The sequence below is a fragment of the Piliocolobus tephrosceles genome, chromosome 6 (assembly GCF_002776525.5).
Source record: "Piliocolobus tephrosceles isolate RC106 chromosome 6, ASM277652v3, whole genome shotgun sequence".
Classification (NCBI taxonomy): domain Eukaryota; kingdom Metazoa; phylum Chordata; class Mammalia; order Primates; family Cercopithecidae; genus Piliocolobus; species Piliocolobus tephrosceles.
Genome location: NC_045439.1, coordinates 100,648,201 through 100,668,435, shown reverse-complemented (window position 1 = coordinate 100,668,435; position 20,235 = coordinate 100,648,201). Strand labels below are relative to the sequence as shown.

General features: G+C 51.7%; 3 protein-coding genes and 1 pseudogene across 8 annotated transcripts in view; 1 reads left to right on the top strand and 3 right to left on the bottom strand.

Moving 5' to 3' along the window:
• Nucleotides 1–607: 607 nt before the first annotated feature.
• Nucleotides 608–10,628, bottom strand: GDPGP1 (GDP-D-glucose phosphorylase 1). 4 transcript variants are annotated; one of them, XM_023187125.2, is made up of 5 exons: nt 10,434–10,628; nt 10,258–10,332; nt 6,344–6,400; nt 1,892–3,013; nt 608–1,148 (listed from the first exon to the last, which is right to left on the bottom strand). In XM_023187125.2, exons 4-5 carry the CDS (start codon nt 3,002–3,004, stop codon nt 1,032–1,034), a joined length of 1,230 nt encoding a protein of 409 aa, XP_023042893.1. In that variant the 5' UTR covers nt 3,005–3,013; nt 6,344–6,400; nt 10,258–10,332; nt 10,434–10,628; the 3' UTR covers nt 608–1,031. The 4 variants fall into 4 exon arrangements, with proteins under 4 accessions (XP_023042893.1, XP_023042896.1, XP_023042895.1 ...); XM_023187128.2 differs by having other exon boundaries at nt 2,032–3,013; XM_023187127.2 differs by having other exon boundaries at nt 1,072–1,148; nt 1,836–3,013.
• A 134-nt stretch (nt 10,629–10,762) lies between these two features.
• On the top strand, nt 10,763–14,641 carry CIB1 (calcium and integrin binding 1). 2 transcript variants are annotated; one of them, XM_023187131.3, is made up of 7 exons: nt 10,772–11,015; nt 11,146–11,180; nt 12,543–12,651; nt 13,363–13,513; nt 13,656–13,774; nt 13,863–13,951; nt 14,382–14,641. In XM_023187131.3, the coding sequence occupies exons 1-7, from the start codon at nt 10,965–10,967 to the stop codon at nt 14,401–14,403; spliced, it is 576 nt and encodes a 191-aa protein (XP_023042899.1). In that variant the 5' UTR covers nt 10,772–10,964; the 3' UTR covers nt 14,404–14,641. The 2 variants fall into 2 exon arrangements, with proteins under 2 accessions (XP_023042898.1, XP_023042899.1); XM_023187130.1 differs by lacking the exon at nt 14,382–14,641 and having other exon boundaries at nt 10,763–11,015; nt 13,863–14,234.
• A 595-nt stretch (nt 14,642–15,236) lies between these two features.
• SEMA4B (semaphorin 4B) overlaps nt 15,237–20,235 on the bottom strand; it is a 42,909-nt gene continuing 37,910 nt past the window's right edge. For both annotated transcript variants that reach the window (XM_023187122.2, XM_023187121.2), the window contains exons 11-15: nt 19,731–19,941; nt 19,512–19,627; nt 19,081–19,247; nt 17,239–17,324; nt 15,237–16,977 (exon numbers count right to left, since the gene is read on the bottom strand). In XM_023187122.2, coding sequence (XP_023042890.1) covers nt 16,238–16,977; nt 17,239–17,324; nt 19,081–19,247; nt 19,512–19,627; nt 19,731–19,941 — 1,320 coding nt within the window. In that variant the 3' untranslated portion in view covers nt 15,237–16,237. The remainder of the gene's footprint in view (nt 16,978–17,238; nt 17,325–19,080; nt 19,248–19,511; nt 19,628–19,730; nt 19,942–20,235) is intronic.
• Nucleotides 15,314–16,042, bottom strand: LOC111522899 (annotated as a pseudogene).

Here is a 20,235-nt window from a genome sequence, read left to right as displayed (position 1 = left end):
AAAAAAAAGACTCAGGCCAGGTGCAGTGGCTCATGCCTGTAATCTCAGCACTTTGGGAGGCTGAGGTGGGAGGATCTTGAGGCCAGGAGTTCAAGACCAGCCTGGGCAACTTGGCAAGACCCTGTCTCCACAAAAAATAGCGTGGTGTGGTGGCGCATGCCTGTGGTCCCAGCTACTAGGGAGGCTGAGATGGGAGTATTGTTTGAGCCCAGGAGGTTGAGGCTACAGTTAGCTGTGTTCATAGCACTGCACTCCAGCCTGGGTAACAGTGACCCTGTGTCAAAAAAAAACCAAAACAAAACACAACAACAACAAAAAACACTGAAGCAAGGTGTGGTGGCATCTTAGCACTTTGGGAGGCCAAGGTGGGAGGATTTCTTGAGGCCAGGAGTTTGACAGCAACCTGGGCAACATAGCAAGACCCTGTCTCTACAAAAAACTAAAAAAAATAGCCAGGTGTGATGGTGCACCTGTCATCCCAGCTACTCAGGGGGCTGAAGTGGGAGGGTAGCTTGAGCCCAATAGTTTCAGTCTGCAGTGAGCTGTGATTGCACCACTGCACCCAGCCTTACAAAAAAAAAAAAAAAAAAGACATGTACCTGGGAAATTGTGATGACACTGTGTTTTTACATCAGATGATATCAGTGAAGAGCATTCAACTCAGTGTTGGGGGCTAGAGGAAAGCTCAAGGTGGCCGGGAAAGTGGAGGGGGGCATTTGGGTGGAGCAGGGATAAATGGAAAGAAGGGATGAAGAAATAAAAATAAGTGGTGAGCAAAGGGGAATAAATGGAGAGGCTGAGAACAGAAATGGCAGCTCAGTGCTGGAGGCACATGCACTATCACCTTGCTAACATTTGATATCAAAGAAAGACAAAGTCCAAATATAAAGTCGGGAGTGTGTAACTGTCACACACACTCCTTTTTAACACCACTGGGGCTTGATCAAGAACGGGGAGAGGTAGCAGATACATTCATGAAGTCTGACTCAGTAGAATTTTTCTAGGCTTTCTCCCCTTTAAAGAGACCATTATCAGCTCACCTTTAAAAAGATCATTATTAGCTCTTTCTTTATCCTTCTTTTTAGGCTGAGATAGGTGAGAAGGCAGCCATGAAAATAAATGTCCAAATGACCATGATGGGCAGCACTCTGGAAAGGGACACATCAGGTAAAAAATGAAGACATCCAGGCTAGGCACGGTGGCTTACGCCTGCAATCACAGCACTTTGGGAGGCCGAGGCAGGCGGATCACCCGAGGTAAGGAGTTCAAGACCAGCCTGGCCAACACAATGAAACCCCTTCTCTTTTAAAAATACAAAAAAATTAGCCGGGTGTGGTGGCAGGAGCCTGTAGTCCCAGCTACTCGGGAGGCTGAGCCAGGAGAATCACTTGAACCCTAGAGGTGGAGGATGCAGTGAGCCGAGATCGCGCCAGTGCACCTCAGCCTAGGTGACAGAGCGAGACTCTGTCTCAAAAAAAAAAAAAAAAAAGAAAGAAAGAAAAGAAATACATCCAGACTAGGTGCAAGGGCTCACTCAGCACTGAGGCTGAGGTGAGAGGATTGCTTCAGCCCAAGAGTTCAAGACCAGCCTGGGCAACATGGTGAAACCCTGTCTATGTAAAAAAAATACAAAATCACCTAATTGTTAAAAAAAAGTTGGCCAGGTGTGTGGTGGTGCATGCCTGTAGTCTCAGCTACTCAAGACGCTGAGGTGGGAGGATCACTTCCGCCCCAGAGGTCGAGGCTACAGTGAGCCGGGATCACACCACTGCACTCTAGCCTGGGTGACAGAGTGAGACCTATCTCAAAAGAAAAGAAGAAAAGAACATAAATACATCCAGAAGTATTACTGCTCTTCCTGGGACATCAGAGCCACCAGTGCTGCCTGTACCTCTTCTGCCTGGGATGGGGGCAGCCGACAGTCCTGAATGAGGGCCACAGCAGCTGCCTCTGTCAGGCTGCTAAAGTCCTGGGATGTTTTGACAGGGAGGTGCCCAGCCAGCTCACAGAGGGCAACGTTGAAAGCCTCACCATCCTTTATGCCAAAGCAGGACTTCCGGGCCCACAGAATTACTCGGACCCCTGTGAGGGCTGAGGAAGGTGATGTCTTTCCTGGCGGAGCTCCCCGGGTCACAAACAAGTTATGTGCAATCTCATGGTCAGTCAGATAATCAGTGGCCCGACATACCCTGCATATCAAGGACTCCAAGTCAAGCCCTGGCCCACGAGTGTAAAAGAGGAAGCCCGGAGCTGGGAGGCCCTGGAGCAGATGCAAATGGCCTCCAGGGTCCAGGGGCTTGCTTGGCGCCTGCTCCACGGGCAGTCTGTGGGCCAGGTAATAGCCATGTAGGTGGAGGTGGTTCACCGAGGCCAAGCCTCCCAGGCTGTTGAAGCCAACACGGAAGCCCGGGTGTAAGCTCAGCAGTACAGCCTCAATCCCCGCCCTCAGTGCACCCGGCAGCAGGCGCTGGGGGAGCCCGCGGGCAGGCTCAGGCACCAGCAGCACGTGGCCCCACTCCAAGGGGCTGACGTTGATCACCACAAGGATGTCCTCTTGCAGGAGAGTCCCAGGGAGATCAGGCTCCCGGTGCAAACGGAAGAGGACTTCTCCGGGCTGGATCTTGTTGAAGTTGAACTGTTCAGGGTCAAATGCCTGCCTCACGCTCTTGATGATCTGTGGGCGCCTCCTCTGCACACCACGCTCCACGTTCAGCTGAGCCACGAAACCCACCGCACCAGGGAGGATTTGTGTCTGTAGCTCCCGTAGGCGGTAGCGAAACAGCCCCAGCTCTACCCGCTGCTTCCAGGCAGAGCAGAGTGCAGCATCAAATGGAGACTGTGGCAGAGCTTCCAGGATGCCAGGTGCATTCCTTGGCCACTGAATCCCTTCTGCCATGAGATCCTTCTGCCTATAAACAAAGTCAGGAATGGCTTGCCTGTCCCAGTCCTCATTGTTTGGAGGTAGCAAATAGGAAGTTTCATTTGAATCATGTGGAAGAGCCATAGAGCTGACCTAAAATAATCATAAAAGATGAAAAACACATGATGGTAACCCACTTCTAGACATTTTATTTATTTATTTATTTATTTATTTATTTATTTATTTTGCAATGGAATCTCACTCTGTCACCCAGGCTGGAGTGTAGTGGCAGTGATCTCAGTTCACTGTAACCTCCGCCTCCCGGGTTCAAGCGGTTCTCCCGCTTCAGCCTCCTGGGCTGCTGGGGTTACAGGCAGGCACCACCACACCTGGGTAATTTTTGTATTTTTAGTAGAGATGGTGTTTCACCATGTTGGCCATGCTGGTCTTGAACTTCTGACCTCGAGTGATCCCTTCGCCTTGGCCTCCCAAAGTGCTGGGATTATAGGCATGAGCCACCATGCCCAGATTATTTGTTTTTTATTTTTTTGAGACAGAGTCTTACTCTGCCCAGGCTAGAGGGCAGTGGCATGATCTTGGCTCACTGCAACCTCCACCTCCCGGGTTCAAGTGATTCTCGTGCCTCAGCCACCCAAGGAGCTGGAATTACAGGTACCCGACACCAGGCCCGGCTAATTTTTGTATTTTTAGTGGGGGGGGGGGTTTTTTTTGTTTTTTTTTTTTTTTTTTTGAGACGGAGTCTCGCTCTGTCGCCTGGGCTGGAGTGCAGTGGCCGGATCTCAGCTCACTGCAAGCTCCGCCTCCCGGGTTTACGCCATTCTCCTGCCTCAGCCTCCGGAGTAGCTGGGACTACAGGCGCCCGCCACCTCGCCTGGCTAGTTTTTTTTGTACTTTTAGTAGAGACAGGGTTTCACCGTATTAGCCAGGATGGTCTCGATCTCCTGACCTCGTGATCCGCCCGTCTCGGCCTCCCAAAGTGCTGGGATTACAGGCTTGAGCCACCGCGCCCGGCCTAGAGGCAGGGTTTTACTATACTGGCCAGGCTGGTCTTGAAATCCTGACCTCAGGTGACCCTCCCCTCTCGGCCTCCCAAAGTGCTGGAATTACAGGCCTGAGCCACCGCGCCTGGCCTATTTATTTACTTATCACTGTCACCCAGGCTGGAGTGCAATGGCGCTATCTTGGCTCACTGCAACCTCTACCTCCCAGGTTCAAGCAATTCTCCAGCCTCAGCCTCCCAAGTAGCTGGGATTACAGGAATCTGCCACCATGGCCAGCTAATTTTGTATTTTTGATAGAGACAGGGTTTCATCATGTTGGTCTGGCTGGTCTTGAACTCCTGACCTCAGGTGATCCACCAGCCTCGGCTCCCCAAAGTGTTGGGATTACAGGCGTGAGCCACCGCACCCAGCCACGGCCTATTTTATTTTGAAACAGGTTCTCACTCTGTCACCCAGGCAGGAGTGCAGTGGTGCGAACATGTCTCCCTGAAGCCTTGACCTCCCAGGCTCAAGGGATTCTTTCACATCAGCATCCCAAGTATGTGGAACTACAGGCATGTGCCACCGGGCACTGCGGAGATTGCGCCATTGCACTCCAGCCTGGACAGTAAGAGTGAAACTCTGTCTCAAAAAATATAGACAGATAGGGGCCGGGCGCGGTGGCTCAAGCCTGTAATCCCAGCACTTTGGGAGGCCGAGACGGGCGGATCACGAGGTCAGGAGATCGAGACCATCCTGGCTAATACGATAAAACCCCGTCTCTACTAAAAAAATTACAAAAAAACTAGCCGGGCAAGGTGGCGGGCGCCTGTAGTCCCAGCTACTTGGGAGGCTGAGGCAGGAGAATGGAGTAAACCCGGGGGGCGGAGCTTGCAGTGAGCTGAGATCCGGCCACTGCGCTCCAGCCTGGGTGACAGAGCGAGACTCCGTCTCAAAAAAATATATATAGATAGATAGATAGATAGATAGATAGATAGATAGATAGATGGATGTGGTTTGGCTATGTCTGCACCCAAATCTCACCTTGTGGTTCCTATAATCCCCACTTGTTGTGGGAGGGGCCCAGTGGAAAGTAATTGAATCATGGGGGTGGTCACCTCCATGCTGTTCTCATGAGAGTGAGTTCTCATGAGATCTGATGGTTTTACAAGGGGCTTTACCTCCCTCTTTGCTCTGCACGTCTCCTTGCCGCTGCCATGTGAAGAAGGATGTGTTTGCTTCCCCTTCTGTCATGACTGTAAGTTTCCTGAGGCCTGTCCACCCTTGCAGAACTGTGAGTCAATAAAACCTCTTTCCTTTATAAATTACCCAGTCTTGGGTATTTCTTCATAGCAGCGTGAGAACAGACTAATACACACACACACACACACATAGACACACACACATTTTATGTCTCATATATATCAACTATTTTTTTCTTTCTAAAAATTACATATATTGAGTAAATTTTTTAATGGAGAAAAAATAAAGATAAACTATAACCCTTTGTTACAATGCCTAAGGAAAAATCACAATTTTTGTTTAGCTTCATTTTCATACACAGACGGATCTTGACTTTTAAACCAATCTTCAACTGTTCATATAGGTTGTAGCTACTTTCATTCTATTATACACGATGTGGCAATGAACATCCTATGCACTCACACACTCATCACTGAACACGTCATGTTTTTATTTTCCTTTAAAATAAAATCCTGAGGCCGGGCGCGGTGGCTCAAGCCTGTAATCCCAGCACTTTGGGAGGCCGAGACGGGCAGATCACGAGGTCAGGAGATCGAGACCATCCTGGCTAACACGGTGAAACCCCGCCTCTACTAAAAATACAAAAAAACTAGCTGGGCGAGGTGGCGGGCGCCTGCAGTCCCAGCTACTCCGGAGGCTGAGGCAGGAGAATGGCGTAATCCCGGGAGGCGGAGCTTGCAGTGAGCTGAGATCCGGCCACCGCACTCCAGCCTGGGCGACAGAGGGAGACTCCGTCTCAAAAAAAAAAAAACAAATACGCAAACAAAAATAAAATCCTGATATACCACTGGGTCAGAGTAGGTCCATGGCTCAAGTTTTGGTTTGGTTTTGTTTTATTTTTGGTAGAGACAGGGACTTGCTCTGCTGTTCAGGCAGTCTCAAACTCCCATGGCTCAGGTTTCTGATGCACACCATCAAACTGCCCTCCAGAAAATCATACCTGAGTTCCAATGCATGAGAGAGCTCAGGGTTTCAAAGATGACAACTTCTTTTGTGGGAAAAGCTTTTCCATGTTCCGTAGTGATTCCAATTGGTCACACATAGAAACATTTGGGTGAGGATGGTGCCAATGTGTGTGTAAGTGCCCAGGGCCAACCCTTCTAGGGGGACATTACTGCCTGTCTTCATCTTCCCCTGGCTGCCTGGAGCCCTGGACCCAGCATTGTCAGGGAGAGGGGTCTGCCACTGGCCCAGGTAGGATATCAAAAGGAGGCATTACCTTAGTAGAGTCACTTCAGTCCAAGTTTGGGTTCCTTCAGCTCTGCTGGTCCAGAAACTTCATGTTAATAAAACAGAAAGGAGACAGAAAACACATAAAAAATTACATATCAAAAGTCAAGCTAAGTTTAATGGGTACTGAGGCTTAGTTTGCAAGATGAAAACATTCTGGAGATTTGCTGCACAACATCGTGAATGTGCTTAATGCTACTATACACTTAGAAATGGTTAAGATGGTCAATTTTTTTTTTTTTTTTAAAGACAGAATCTCACTCTATCAGCCAGGTTGTAGTGCAGTGGCATGATCTTGGCTCACTGCAACCTACGCCACCTGGGTTCAAGTGATTTTCATGCCTCGGCCTCCTGAGTAGCTGGGACTACAGGTGTGTGCCACCACGCCCAGCTAATTTTTGTATTTTTAGGAAAGACCAGGTTTCACCAGGCTGGTCTCAAATTCCTGACCTCAGGTGATCCACCCACCTCGGCCTTCCAAAGTGCTGGGATTACAGGCGTGAGCCACCATGCCTGGCCAAAAATGTTTAAAAGTGAAGCTAATCCTTTCAGCTGGAGCTGCAAGGTAAAAGACAAAAAAAAAAAAAAGAAAAAAAAAAAGTGAAGCTAAGCATAATTTTGATGATAAAATGTAGTATCTTATTTTCACCTTACTGCAATGTCTGCCTCCCAGGCTCAAGCAATCTATCCACCTCAGCCTCCCAAGCAGCTGGGACCACAGGCATGACTAATGTAGTATCTATTAAAAGAGAATCTTATCTGACAGGTGAAAAAATTTAGCCGGGCACGGTGGCCCAAGCCTGTAATCCCAGCACTTTGGGAGGCCGAGACGGGCGGATCACGAGGTCAGGAGATCGAGAACATCCTGGCTAACACAGTGAAACCCCGTCTCTACTAAAAAATACAAAAAACTACCTGGGAGTGGTGGCAGGCGCCTGTAATCCCAGCTACTCGGGAGGCTGAGGCAGGAGAATGGTGTGAACCCAGGAGGCGGAGCTTGCAGTGAGCTGAGATCTGGCCACTGCACTCCAGCTTGGGCGACAGAGCGAGACTCCGTCTCAAAAAAAAAAAATTTAAAATGAGATAATAAAAATAAAACAAAACCAAAACAAGGAGAAAAAAAAAGATAATCTTAGACATTTTTTCAAATAAGATATAAAGATGACCAACAAGCACATTTGGGATGTTTAACATCATTAATCAATAAGGAAAGGCAAATCAAAATCACAATGAGGGGCTGGGTGCGGTGGCTCACACCTGTAATCCCTGGACCAGCACTTTGGGAGGCTGACGTGGGCGAATCACGAGGTCAAGATATCGAGACCATCCTGGCCAACATGGTGAAACCCTGTCTCTACTAAAAATACAAAAATTAGCTGGGCGTGGTGGGTACACACCTGTAGTCCCAGCTACTTGGCAGGCTGAGGCAGGAGAATCACTTGAACCTGGGAGGTGGAGGTTGTGGTGAACTGAGATTGTGCCACTGCATTCCAGCCTGGTGACAAAACGAGACTCCATCTCAAAAAAAAAAGGAAAAAAAGAAAATTACAATGAAGTCTGGGCACGGTGGCTCACGCCTGTAATCCCAGCACTTTGGGAGGCCAAGGTGGGGGATCACGAGGTCAGGAGTTCGAGACCAGCCTGGCCAATGTGGTGAAACCCCATCTCTACTAAAAATACAAAAAAATTAACCAGGTGTGGTAGTGGGCGCCTGTAATCTCAGCTACTCGTGAGACTGAGGCAGGAGAATCGCTTGAACCCAGGAGGCAGAAGTTGCAGTAAGCTGAGATTGCACCACTGTACTCCAGCCTGGTGACAGTGAGACTCTGTCTCAAAAAAATAAATAAAATAAAAAATAGAAGTATATCAGCAGTTCAGTTTTATCACTGTACCAAGAGTTGATCAGGTACGGGAGGGACAATATGCTAACCAGATTCACCAAGGACTACCAGATGATTCCGACTGCGCATTTAATAATTTACCGTGAGAGGCTGGGCGCAGTGGCTCATGCCTGTAATCCCAGCACTTTGGGAGGCTGAGGGAGGCGGATCACAAGATCAGGAGATCGAGACTATCCTGGCCAACATGGTGAAACCCCGTCTCTATTAAAAAAAAAATACAAAAATTAGCTGGGTGGTAGACTCCTGTAATCCCAGCTACTCGGGAGGCTGAGGCAGGAGAATTGCTTGAACCCGGGAGGTGGAGGTTGCAGTGAGCCGAGATCATACCACTGCACTCCAGCCTGGTGAGAGTGAGACTCTATCTGAAAAATAATAATAATTTACAATGAGAAATGTGCCAAGTGGCACAAAAGGTTCTTGCTGGCTGGTCAGTGTACAAAATGAATCAGGAAGCAAAATGAAAACCAGAAGGTTGTTCCATGAAGGATTCAGAGTCAAGTGAAGTGGCTGAGAGATCTAGATCATAGCTGGTCACCAGGCACAAAGCTGACTCTCCTATCTTCACTATAAAGAGATACTTATGGCCGGGCACAGTGGCTCACGCCTGTAATCCTAGCGCTCTGGGAGGCCAAGACAGGCAGATCACCTGAGGTTGGGAGTTTGAGACCAGCCTGACCAACATGGAGAAACCCCGTCTCTACTAAAAATACAAAAGTAGCCAGGTGTGGTGGCGCATGCCTGTAATCCCAGCTATACAGGAGGCTGAGGCAGGAGAATTGCTTGAACCTGGGAGGCAGAGGTTGCAATAAGCCAAGATCACGCCATTGCACTCCAGCCTGGGCAACAAGAGTGAAACTCTGTCTCAAAAAAAAAAAAAGAGAGAGAGAGAGAGATACTTACTACCATGCAGTCCAGGTATTCGCCTTGGCTTGTAAGAGGCAAACAAGGTCTATTTAGTACAGGAGACATGATGACAGCTTCCTGCTTTTTGCCTAAACAGAAGACTAACTCTTTCTTGGACAGAAAGAGTCTGCTATTAAGAGAAAAATGATTAGCTTGGGATGAGTCTATACCCTAGGTTTTTTTGTTTTGTTTTATTTTGTTTTGAGACAGTCTCACTCTGTTGCCCAGGCTGGACTGCAGTGGCACAATCTCCACTCACTGCAACCTCCAGCTCCCAGGTTCAACCATGCCTGGCTAATTTTTGTATTTTTAGTAGAGACAGGGTATTGCCATGTTGGCCATGCTGGTCTTGAACTCCTGGCCTCAAGTGATCCGCCTGCTTCAGCCTCCCAAAGTGCTGAGATTACAGGCATGAGCCATCACGCCTGGCCTTGAATATTTCTACAGTGATGGAATGTACATATTAATACAGTGGGTCTTATTAAACACATGCTGCCAAGGAGAAGCAACGGGTATTCTTCAAGTGTAAAGTAAATTCCTAGGCAGTCTAGGGAGTCAGGAAAGGCTTCCCTGAGGATAAGATGGAAGAGGGACTGAGGGCCCAACGTGGCTGAAACACAGAGAGCCAATAGGAGCAAGTCCAGTTACAGAGGGCCAGGATTTGGGTTTTTAACCATTTAATGATTATAAACTGAGATTAACATGCTTTACAAAGATCAGCAAGTACAGTGGATTGGAAGGATCAAGAATTAATCCCAGCCTGACCAACACAACCTCCTCCCAGCAGTTTGGAATCCTTACCTTTTGCAGTAGTATACGTTCATTCATTTATTATGCATTCGATAATATTTACTGAAAGCCTACTATGTGCCAAACATTGTTCTAGAGGTTAAGAGGGGACAAGAGCAAACGGGTTAGCAGCCTAGGGGTGAGATGGGGTCAAAAAGACAGCAGGTCAGCTGGAATGAAGATAACAGCAGTGGAGCGCCTTTAAAGGTGCCTTGGACTGGACCGATCACCTTCTAAATGCCGGAGCCCGGAAAAATCACTAAAAGCCTTTGGACTTACGTATTTCCATCTTTGTAAAATGGGAACCTACCTTGCAAGGGAAGTTGCAACAATCGAAGAAAACTATGCACAGTGCTTCACATCCAGTGGGTCCTCAGTAAATAGCCTAAGAATGAAGCAAGGTTATGGTTACTTCTGGAAGAGGTGGCTTGGGGGCTGCGACAGGTGCAGCGATTGCCTGATGATAACATCTAGAAAAGCCCTTACTGGGCAGAGGGGCATCCGACGACCTCGGCCACTCAGCGAGTCTCCAGGTTTCCCGAAACGCTAGCTCCAGTGACTTCTCAGATGCTCCTACGGGACCCCACCCAGGGCTGCGGCCGCCACCACCTACTGCAGCCGAAGTGGATGCACCTCGCGACTTTCCCCGCAACCGCTGCCGGGGCCACAGCGGGGTCACGACTCCCGTGACGCATACGCAGCCAGCACGCACGCGCGGGGCGTGGCCCGTCCCCGCCCACCCCGGAGGCGGGGCCGTGAGTCCTGGGCTCCGCCCCGGAGCGTCGGGCCCCTCCCCGGGCCCCGCCTCCCGCTCGCCAGGGACCGCTCGGAGCCAGCAACTCGCTTGCCAAACCCAGCTGGGAACGCCTGGGCGCTTTTAGGACGGGGCGGGCCCGGGGGTGGTGGCCCCAGGAGCGGTTGCCGCGGGGACCGGGCAGTGACGCGGCCCAAGGGCGGAAGTGAGAAAGTTGTCTGCGTCTCGAGGCGAGTTGGCGGAGCTGTGCGCGCGGCGGGGAGATGGGGGGCTCGGGCAGTCGCCTGTCCAAGGAGCTGCTGGCCGAGTACCAGGTGCGCGGGACGCCTGGCCCTAGGGAGCTCGTGTGCGGGCCTGTTCCCCGGAGCGGGGTCCGGAGCGGGCTGCGGGGCGGCCGCGGCCTCCCAGCGGTCCGCTAATGCCAGCTCTCGCTTTGCCTTCCAGGACTTGACGTTCCTGACGAAGCAGGAGATCCTCCTGTAAGTGCTGCCTTGAACCCGCCTCCGACCCCGGGATCCTCTAGAGACAGCTTCGGGGGCACTGTCCCGAGGGAGGGGCGGGGGCTGGCCTGAGGTCTGCAGAGGAGCGGGAGCTGGAGGCCAGGAGACCCAGCCCGGGCTGCGCCCTCTTCCCGGCACGCCCTCCCCGCCCTCGCCTGAGGCCCCAGCGTGGCACCGCGAGCCACCTCAGAGCCTCCAGGAAAAGTCAGGCTCTCTGACCCTGAGCTCCACTAGCTTCAGCACTGCCGAACTTCCTGCTCCAGTCCGGCAGGGGCCGGACCTTGCCCGGTGGCTAAACCACAGAAGCTTTGGGGAGCCTGGCTCCTTCTCCCAACTTTACCTGAATAATACAGTAACCGTTATCGCTTTCTGAGCACTCACCATGTGCCAGGGACTGTGCTAAATTGTTGCCTGCATTACCTAATTTAATCTTTAGGGGAGAGGTATTGGACAATGAAACAGGTTCAGAAAGGTTTGGTAACTGCTTAAGACAACACTCTGAGTAAATGGATTTGAACTTGGGCTGGAAGCCTTTTTGCCAGATTTTATGCAGGCCAGGGCACTTTCAGTGAGGAGGTGCCTGGGCTTCCTGCGGCAAAGATAATCTCATGGGAAGGAGGTGGAGGCCGAGGAGGAGGACAGTTCAGGGTGGCTGCTAAAAAGGAGGCTTTGAGGGCAAGAGATCCCTGGAGTGATGGTGAGAAGGAAATTTTTGGTTTTGCTCTTTTCTCCCCGTTTTTTTTTTTTTTCCTCTCTCTTTTTTGAGACAGAGTCTCGCTCTGTCACCCAGGCTGGAGTGCTGGGGCACGATCTCGGCTCACTACAGCCTCTGCCTCTGGGTTCAAGTGATTCTCCTGCCTCAGCCTCCTGAGTAGCTGGGATTACAGGCAACCGCCACCATGCCCAGCTAATTTTTGTATTTTTAGTAGAGAAGGGGTTTCACCATGTTGCTCAAACTGGTCTCAGACTCCTGACCTCAAATGCTCCGCCCGCCTTGGCCTCCCAAAGTGCTGGGGTTACAGGTGTGAGCCACTGTGCCTGGCCAGTTCTTTAGGGCCAACTTCTGGCCTTTTCCACAACCTCTTCATCCCTCAGGGATCTCTAGAATCAGTGCCCAGCACATAGTAGATGCTTAGTAAATACTCATTGCAAGAAAAGACTCCTAGGCTGTACTGCCTTGTGACATGTCCTTTTGCTTACTGTTGCCTGATGACTCGGAAGTTCTGTGCATGTGGTTTTAGCTCCTCACCTGGTTGATAGTGAGCAGCAGGCAAGGAGTGGGAATGAACACACAGGGAAACCGATCGCTGAGAACACCGACAGTTGCCCTCTCTCTACCAGAGCCCACAGGAGGTTTTGTGAGCTGCTTCCCCAGGAGCAGCGGAGCGTGGAGGAGTCACTTCTGGCACAAGTGCCCTTCGAGCAGATTCTCAGCCTTCCAGAGCTCAAGGTGCAAGCACTCCCCACCTTTGACACCTCTCCCACCACTCCCTCTCTGCTAGACCCCCTAACTTCAACTGCCACCAGCTTTGAGATCATGGGGTCACTGGGCCCCATTCTGGTCATTTTTCTGCTTAGTTCTAATTTTCTGGGGACAAGGACTTTACCTAAATCACCTGGCAAAATTATCTAGAATGGTGCTTTTCAAATGGGGATTCTAGAACATAATCTTGGAAGTTCAAAGAAGTTTTATCCCTTAAGAGGAGTTGAGTTACCTTATTAAAGTTTGAGGAACCCTGTTTTAGAGGCTGATTGCCACTCCGTGGGGCTGCTGTGAAATTTCTGTGCAAAGGGCCTGGCCCAGTGCCTGTAACACAATAGTTCTTCAATTAAATATTTGTGTTTTAAAATAACCAGCCCATCTCGTTCCCTTTGTTTAGGATGACTTGTTCTTCCCTCTCTGCTCACACTTATGTTGTATGTGACCTGCCTTTGGGTTAAACAGTTGACTCCCAGGAAGCCATATCAGTCCCTTCCCTAACTGGGTCAGTTTGCTTTCCTGTGCCCCCACTGCCCTCCATATTGGCCCCAAAGCACTGATCGTTCACCCCCACGAGCCTGAGCTCCCTGGTGCCGGTCCTGTGACCTGCTCTCTCAAGTTTCTGGTAGGGTTTAATGAGTGTGTGACCTGGGCCACATCCTGTGGCATTTGTTCTCCTAGGCCAACCCCTTCAAGGAGCGAATCTGCAGGGTCTTCTCCACCTCCCCAACCAGAGACAGCCTTAGCTTTGAGGACTTTCTGGATCTCCTCAGTGTGTTCAGTGACACAGCCACGCCGGACATCAAGTCCCATTATGCCTTCCGCATCTTCGGTGAGAACCAGGAGCAGCCCGGCAGGACACCACCCCTTCCCACATGGGCTTTGTGGTGGCCCTGCTTGGGAAATGGCGCTGCTTGTGGAACCTCAGAGCCCCTCCCAATCGTGTCTTTTGGCTTCCTGTGTCTGCTCTCTAGACTTTGATGATGATGGAACCTTGAACAGAGAAGACCTGAGCCGGCTGGTGAACTGCCTCACGGGAGAGGGCGAGGACACACGGCTTAGTGCATCTGAGATGAAGCAGCTCATTGACAACGTGAGCAGCTGAACAGGCCCTGCCCCAGCTGGGCCTGGGAGTGGGAGGGAGGGATTGGGGCTCTGGCCTGAAACTCTCCCTTTCCCAGATCCTGGAGGAGTCTGACATTGACAGGGATGGAACCATCAACCTCTCTGAGTTCCAGCACGTCATCTCCCGTTCTCCAGACTTTGCCAGGTATGACAGTGGTGCCCCTGCATTCTGGGTACCTGCAGGTCCCGATCTGCTGCCTCTGGGCCTAGGACATTGCTCCAGGAGGTGGTGCCAGGGTGAGAGAAAGCCCCAGTCCACACACACAGGGCCGGCTAAGCTGGCAGTCTCTCCCCAGGCAGGGGCAGCCCTCCGTGTCTAGGCCTCTCCCCTTCCCACTGCCACTGTCATTGCTCTGTGTTTGTACTAATTAGTAATAAAGGTTTAGAAGCTCTGACCCTGTGTGTGGGTCCAGAAAGCTCCCTCTGGATGTCTCAGGGAGTTCTTCCAGAGTGGGCTGACACACGGGACAAAGTTCGTTCCAAAGAAGGGTCTAAAGGGAGAAGGGGGGTCAAGTTTGGGTTTAGTCCCTACCCTCCTCTTCCAGCAGAAAACCCACCCCTTTTCTCTTGTTCAGCTCCTTTAAGATTGTCCTGTGACAGCAGCCCCAGCATGTGTCCTGGCACCCTGTGCAAGAACCTTTCTACTGCTGAGCTGTGGCCAAGATCAAGCCTGTGTTGCCAGCGCAGACCACGCTGGCCCAGCCTGGAGCTGGCACTGTGCAGCCTTACCCTGGGCAGGGGAGGCCCTCCTTGTCAGGGCCTCTCCTCACTACCATTGTCATTGCTCCGTTTGTGTTTGTACTAATCAGTAATAAAGGTTTAGAAGTTTGACCCTGTGTGTGATACGAGATACACTGGTGTGAGGAAGGACTGGACTTCTCTTCTAGGAGCCTTCGATCTCCTAGGAATAAGCAGCATATCGAGCAGGGGCCAGTGGGAAGTCAAGCCACACCCGTGCTGGCTGTCCCTGTGGGAGGGTGTGAGGATGAAGGGGCAGCAGGAGGGGTGGTGCTCTCCTGTATCCTGATTGGGGTGGTGGTTAGATGAGTCTCTGCATGTGTCAAGATGTAAAGAACCGTACATCAATAAAGTCTATTTTACTGTATGATTTGAAAAATTAAAAACTTTAACAAAGGGCCCCCATCCCATCCCATCCCATCCCATCCCAACCCTTGTGTCCCTACCCTTGCTAAACTGAATTGGGGATGCAGAATAAAGGGGTTGAGGTAAATGCAATGAACCCCCTGCCTCTGCCTATCAGTGGCTTAAGCTCCCCACCTCAGAGCCACCCCACAGGGAGATGTTGCTGGCCAGGCTAGGCTGACTGGCTCACTGGACCCTGCACAGAGAAGGTTCAGAACCCCTCAGAACTCAGAGAACTAGACCAACCTCAAAAAGCAACTGTCCTTGAAGAGGAAGAGCCAGGATTGAACAATAATTCTTCAGACGTTAGTAAAAAATGACATAAAGTGCATCTTATTAAAAAACATATAAAAACCACATAAATTCAGGGCCCCTGTGCTGGGCAGTGTTGATATCCCTTAAGAGTGGAGGAAGGTGAGGGATGGAGGGTGAATTGGGGACTGGGGAGAGGACCAGGGCACAGTTAGTTCCTCGTGTTTGAGTTCAAAAATGGAGAGGGTGGATGTGGTGGGAAGGGACACGCGGGTTCTCACGCTAAGATGGAGGAAGGCAGGCAACAGTCTCTTCCTTGAATTCTGAGGGAAAGGCGTACAGTGTCACTAAGCCTCTCCTGAGCTCACGCTGTCCTCTCGTGTGGCCACAGCCTGATACAGGCCGGAAAGGTCCAGGAGTTGGGTCCAAGCCCAGGATCTGGTGAGGGCTGCAGTGCCAACCTAGCCCTCTGGTCCCTGAGGTGGTAGGATGATGGCAGCAACAACTACATCCTCGGCCGGCTGGCAAGGCAGAACGCACGGAGCCCAAGCTGGTTCTGAATCTGCAGTGAGACAGGGCAGCCAGTGGCAGCAGGATAAGGCGGAAGGTGAAGAGGCCAGTTGGTGAGGGTTTCCAACTCTGTCTCAACCACTTTGGACGCATCCCCAGCGCCCCTGGGAACTGGAGCGGCCGTGTGCGCTGCATTCTATGCTGTCTCTTCCCTCTCCCTCTAGTTTCACATTTTGAATTGTTTTTTAAACAAAAGGCTCAGTTTACATAAGGAGCACTGTTTCACCAACCTAGGCAGGCCCCCATATTTGGCCAGGACCTCTGAGGCCATGGCTGTTTGGGTGTCTGGGTAGTAGGAGCCTCGCTACTTGACTGGAGAGCAGCAGGCCCGCTGGCTCCAAGGCTCCCAAGGGCTGGGTACCACAGTTGTGTTCCACGAACAGCAGAGCGGAGGAGAGGTCCAGTTGACCCTCTCCGAGCTTTCACAGCCCCCGAAGCCAGGGCAGCGTCCTCTAGAAGTCGGCTCTCACACCACAGAGTCACGGATCTCTGAGCCAAGGCGGACTCGGGGCCGGGGGCACACCGGGGATACCTCCACGAAGCTGTCTTGGATGCTGAGTGGCCTCTTCTCTGACTCAGTGAAGACTCGGGCCCCCGGGGGGCTGTCTGACAGGGCCTGGTACCCTCGGTGATCAAGTGGGGTGCTAGGGGGGCCTAGGCCGTTGAGTGGGCGGGTCTCGGGGGGCAGCACCACAGGGCAGGTCTTAGGGTGCACGCTGGCACATTCCCCCTGCTTCAGGAAGACTTTCATGCTGTTCCGGTGCCGGTAGAGCAAGAATAAAACTGGGAACAGCACGGCTAGCACAAAGAGTGTGCACATCACCAGGAACTCCTTCCAGTAGGACTTGTCTGCACCCCAGCTGGCCTGGCCACCAGCTGGTGCACTCACACGCGACGTGCTGATGATGACGGGTACACTGCCACCCTGATCTGTTTGGTCTGCCACCCCGTCCTCTACCACCTCTGGGCAGTAGCTGGCTACCAGCTGCTGGAAGCCCTCCTCTAGTGACCAGCACTGGAACTCCCCCAGCTGTTGGGAGCCCACCAGCAGCAGGTCCCCAGTGGGTAGCACATGGCAGGAAGCCGAGGCATTGATAGGGGCCCCGTTGTGCAGCCAGAGTCGAGTCGCCAGGTTGGAGAGGAGTGGGCAGGCCAAAGTGTTCACTGTGTTGGGCTGGAATTGGACTTGCTCACATGGCTTCTCACCTGCAGGCAGAAAAGGCATGGGGTAGGGAGGTGCCAGCGTCCACAGTAGCTCCAAGCTCCCCTGCCTCCCTCTGGGCTATGCCCCTGGTGCCATGATGGGCAACTCTGGGGACCCCTGGGACTGAGTCTTCCTGGGGACCTGCTTACAGGAGTAGGGGGCGAGGATGTGAGGAAAGGCATTTACAACATCTGTGCCTGGGGGAGCCTTCCAAGCGGACTTGTCCCCACCTCTCTCCTCTGCCTTTTGAGGGGGCACCTCACCTGTTGGTACAAAAGACAGGGACACAACCGAAGAGGTGCTGCAAAGGTCCTTGGCGTTGGCTCCCTCGATGTCCTGGATCCATGGCCTGAGGACCAGAGAGAATTCTGGGATTGGCCAGGAAGTCCGCCGAGCCCGCATTCCCTCACCCCTCACTGCAGACTTGGGCCTGGGCAAGGGCCTTTCCTGAGCTGATTCCCCACCCACGGGAGTCAGCATCTCCTCTGTCTACACATTATTTCAAGTCAAAGCTAAGATAACACTTCCTTTAATTACATAAACAGTATGTACCCTCAGTGGCCGGGCATGGTGGCTCACACCTGTAATCCCAGCACTTTGGGAGGCCAAGACTGGTAGATGGCTTGAGCCCAGGAATTCAAGACAACCTGGGCAACATGGCGAGACCCCATCTCTACAAAAAATAGAAAAATTAGCCAGGCATGGTGGCACACGCCTGTGGTTCCACCTACTTGGGAGTCTGAGGTTGGAGGATCGCTTGAGCCCAGGAGGTCAAGGCTGCAGTGAGCTGTAATCATACCACTACACTCCAGCCTGGGCAACACAGAGAGACCCTGTCTCAAAAACTAATAACAAAAAATTGTATGTACCCTCAGAAAAATATTGGAAGGACAGCTGGGATCTGTATGTACAGATCTCTCTCTCTTTTTTTCTTTTTTTTAATTAAAAAATTTTTTGATGTGTTCTCATCTTTTTTAAAAACAATGCACACGCATACATCTGTGTAACAGAAAATAAAGGACAGTAATTCTGGATACACTCAGGAGACAGATAACTCAACCAGGCATGAAGGATGAAAGCACTACAAAAATCACAGCATCTACCAGCCAGTGATCATGACAGTTAACATTCTGGGGTGTCCCTCCTGGCATATGCACCAAAACTCACTTGTTTTTTGTAAAAACTGACACCAGGTGTATCCATATGTGAAGGAAGAACACTACAAACAGGACAGTTCCCAATGTTATATAAAATATATGAATGTTTGGCCAGACACGGTGGCTCATGGCTGTAATCCCGGCACTTTGGGAGCCTAAGGTGGGTGGATCATTTGAGGTCAGGAGTTCGAGACCAGCCTGGCCAACGTAATGAAACCCTGCCTCCACTAAAAATACAAAAATTAGCCAGGTGTGGTGGCAGGCGCCTGTAATCCCAGCTACTTGGGAGGCTGAGGCAGGAGAATTGCTTGAACCCAGGGGCAGAGGATGCAGTGAACTGAGACTGTGACACTGCACTCCAGCTTGGACAACAGAGCAAGACTCTGTCTCAAAAAAAAAAAAAAAAAAAAAAAATGAAATGAAGTAAAATAAAATAAAATAAAATAAAAGGATTTTTGTTTTCTATACACATGTGTAGTAAAATCTGAGAGGATAATATATCAGAATCTCACTGCGATTCCCTCGAGGTGGTGGGATGAGGGTAGTTTTTGTTTGTGTTCATCCCTATTTTCTAAATGAACATTTTATAACCCAAATAGGTTATTCCGAAACCAATTGTTACTGGGTTTGTTAATGGACCGTTTCACAGCCCTACTATTACTAAGGCACGTTCACATGCTAATCCACATTTTTTCTTCAAGGCTTTTCAAAGTTGTGGTACTTCATACGTAACCAAATCATGTCCTCATTTTACAGGTAGCCAAGACAAACACATAACTTCCTGTCTGAATTGCACTTGAGAGGAAGCAGGAGAGCTAATTAATAATTATGCTGAGACAGTGGACATAAATGAGGCCATGTGGCAGTCCCGAGGAGGGCCCAGGATGGTGCTCTGAGGCCACCTGTGCAGCGCTGGACAGATGGGAAGGGGCCTTTGGGAATGCTCACCTGGTGGCCAGCTCAGGCTGGTAGAGACTGACGTGCTTGCAGCTGGAGCCGCTCCAAGCACAGTAAGGGTCCCGGGCAAGGAGGCAGTCCCCACAGCTCCGGTACAGGCTGCAGTTGGCCACGGGCACCTGGACTACGCCCGAGTGTGAAGCCGCATACAGCAGCCCCTGCACAGCCAGACACGGGGATGAGAAGTGGGCACGGGCAGCCAGGGCCATCACCCATGGCCACCCAGCTTGTATGCCTCCCAGAGCCACCCCCAAGAGGCCTGTTATGTAACCGGCGACCCCACTTTCTAATAGCTCATGACCGGATCCTGTATCTTTCCATCTTGCTGAGGCAAGGGAGGAGAAGCTGGGTGGGGACTGCTTGGTGCTCATGGAGGGCACCCCCGCAAGCACCCTGCCAGGATTCCTCCTTGGCCTGCTCACCCTGTGGCTGTCCAGGAGCAGATTCTGCACAGGCTGTCCCAATGAGAAGATCTGCAGCTCCTCAATGATGTGCACCCGGGGGCCCACGCTCACCGCCTTGTGTAGCCGGCCGTCACCTGGGGTGTAGACAGGACTCAGGCCCAGGGTGGACCCCACCGCCCAGGACCCACTGGCCACGTGCACCCCTTCCCCTGAGCCTGCTGGGCTGCAGACACTCACCAGTGCCCAGGAAGAGGACATCGTAGGTGTGGTGCAAGCCAGGGACGCGGTGTACAGCCACACGCTGGTAGCGAGCCTGGGGCTGCAGCAGCAGCATGCGGCTTCGGACCTGCCCATCCATCAGGAAGTGGTCCTTGAGGAAGTTCAGCACACGGTCTGGGAGCTGCAGGGACGAGTTGATCTTCCTTTCCCGGGCACTGTTGGTGATGCACTAGAGGAGAAAGCAGCGGCATGAGGCCAGCCACACCTGGGGGCAGCAGGCAGGATGGGGGCCCTGCTTCCCAGTGGACAGTAGCAGTGTCTGTCCCCCGGCCCGGAGCCAGGGTACATCCCTGGCAGTGCTCTACAGAGCCGGCGTGCACGTCTGAGGGAGCAAGGACAAAGCCCAGGGTATGGGGAACCGAGTGCTTGGAGGGCTTCCTTGCTGTGTCTCCTCCCCACCTACCACCCCAGCCTCATATGCCCAGGGGCCTCAAGAACCAGGACCACACTCCCTGCTCCTCCA

Coding starts and splice junctions, on each gene's coding strand:
- GDPGP1 (XM_023187125.2), bottom strand. CDS start 3,004: ATGGCTCTTCCACATGATTCAAATGAAACTTCCTATTTGCTACCTCCA. Junction 1,149..1,891: donor CCCCATCCCAGGCAGAAGAG/GTACAGGCAGCA, acceptor GTCCCTTTCCAG/AGTGCTGCCCATCATGGTCA.
- CIB1 (XM_023187130.1), top strand. CDS start 10,965: ATGGGGGGCTCGGGCAGTCGCCTGTCCAAGGAGCTGCTGGCCGAGTAC. Junction 11,181..12,542: donor ACGAAGCAGGAGATCCTCCT/GTAAGTGCTGCC, acceptor TCTCTCTACCAG/AGCCCACAGGAGGTTTTGTG. Junction 13,775..13,862: donor TGAAGCAGCTCATTGACAAC/GTGAGCAGCTGA, acceptor TCCCTTTCCCAG/ATCCTGGAGGAGTCTGACAT.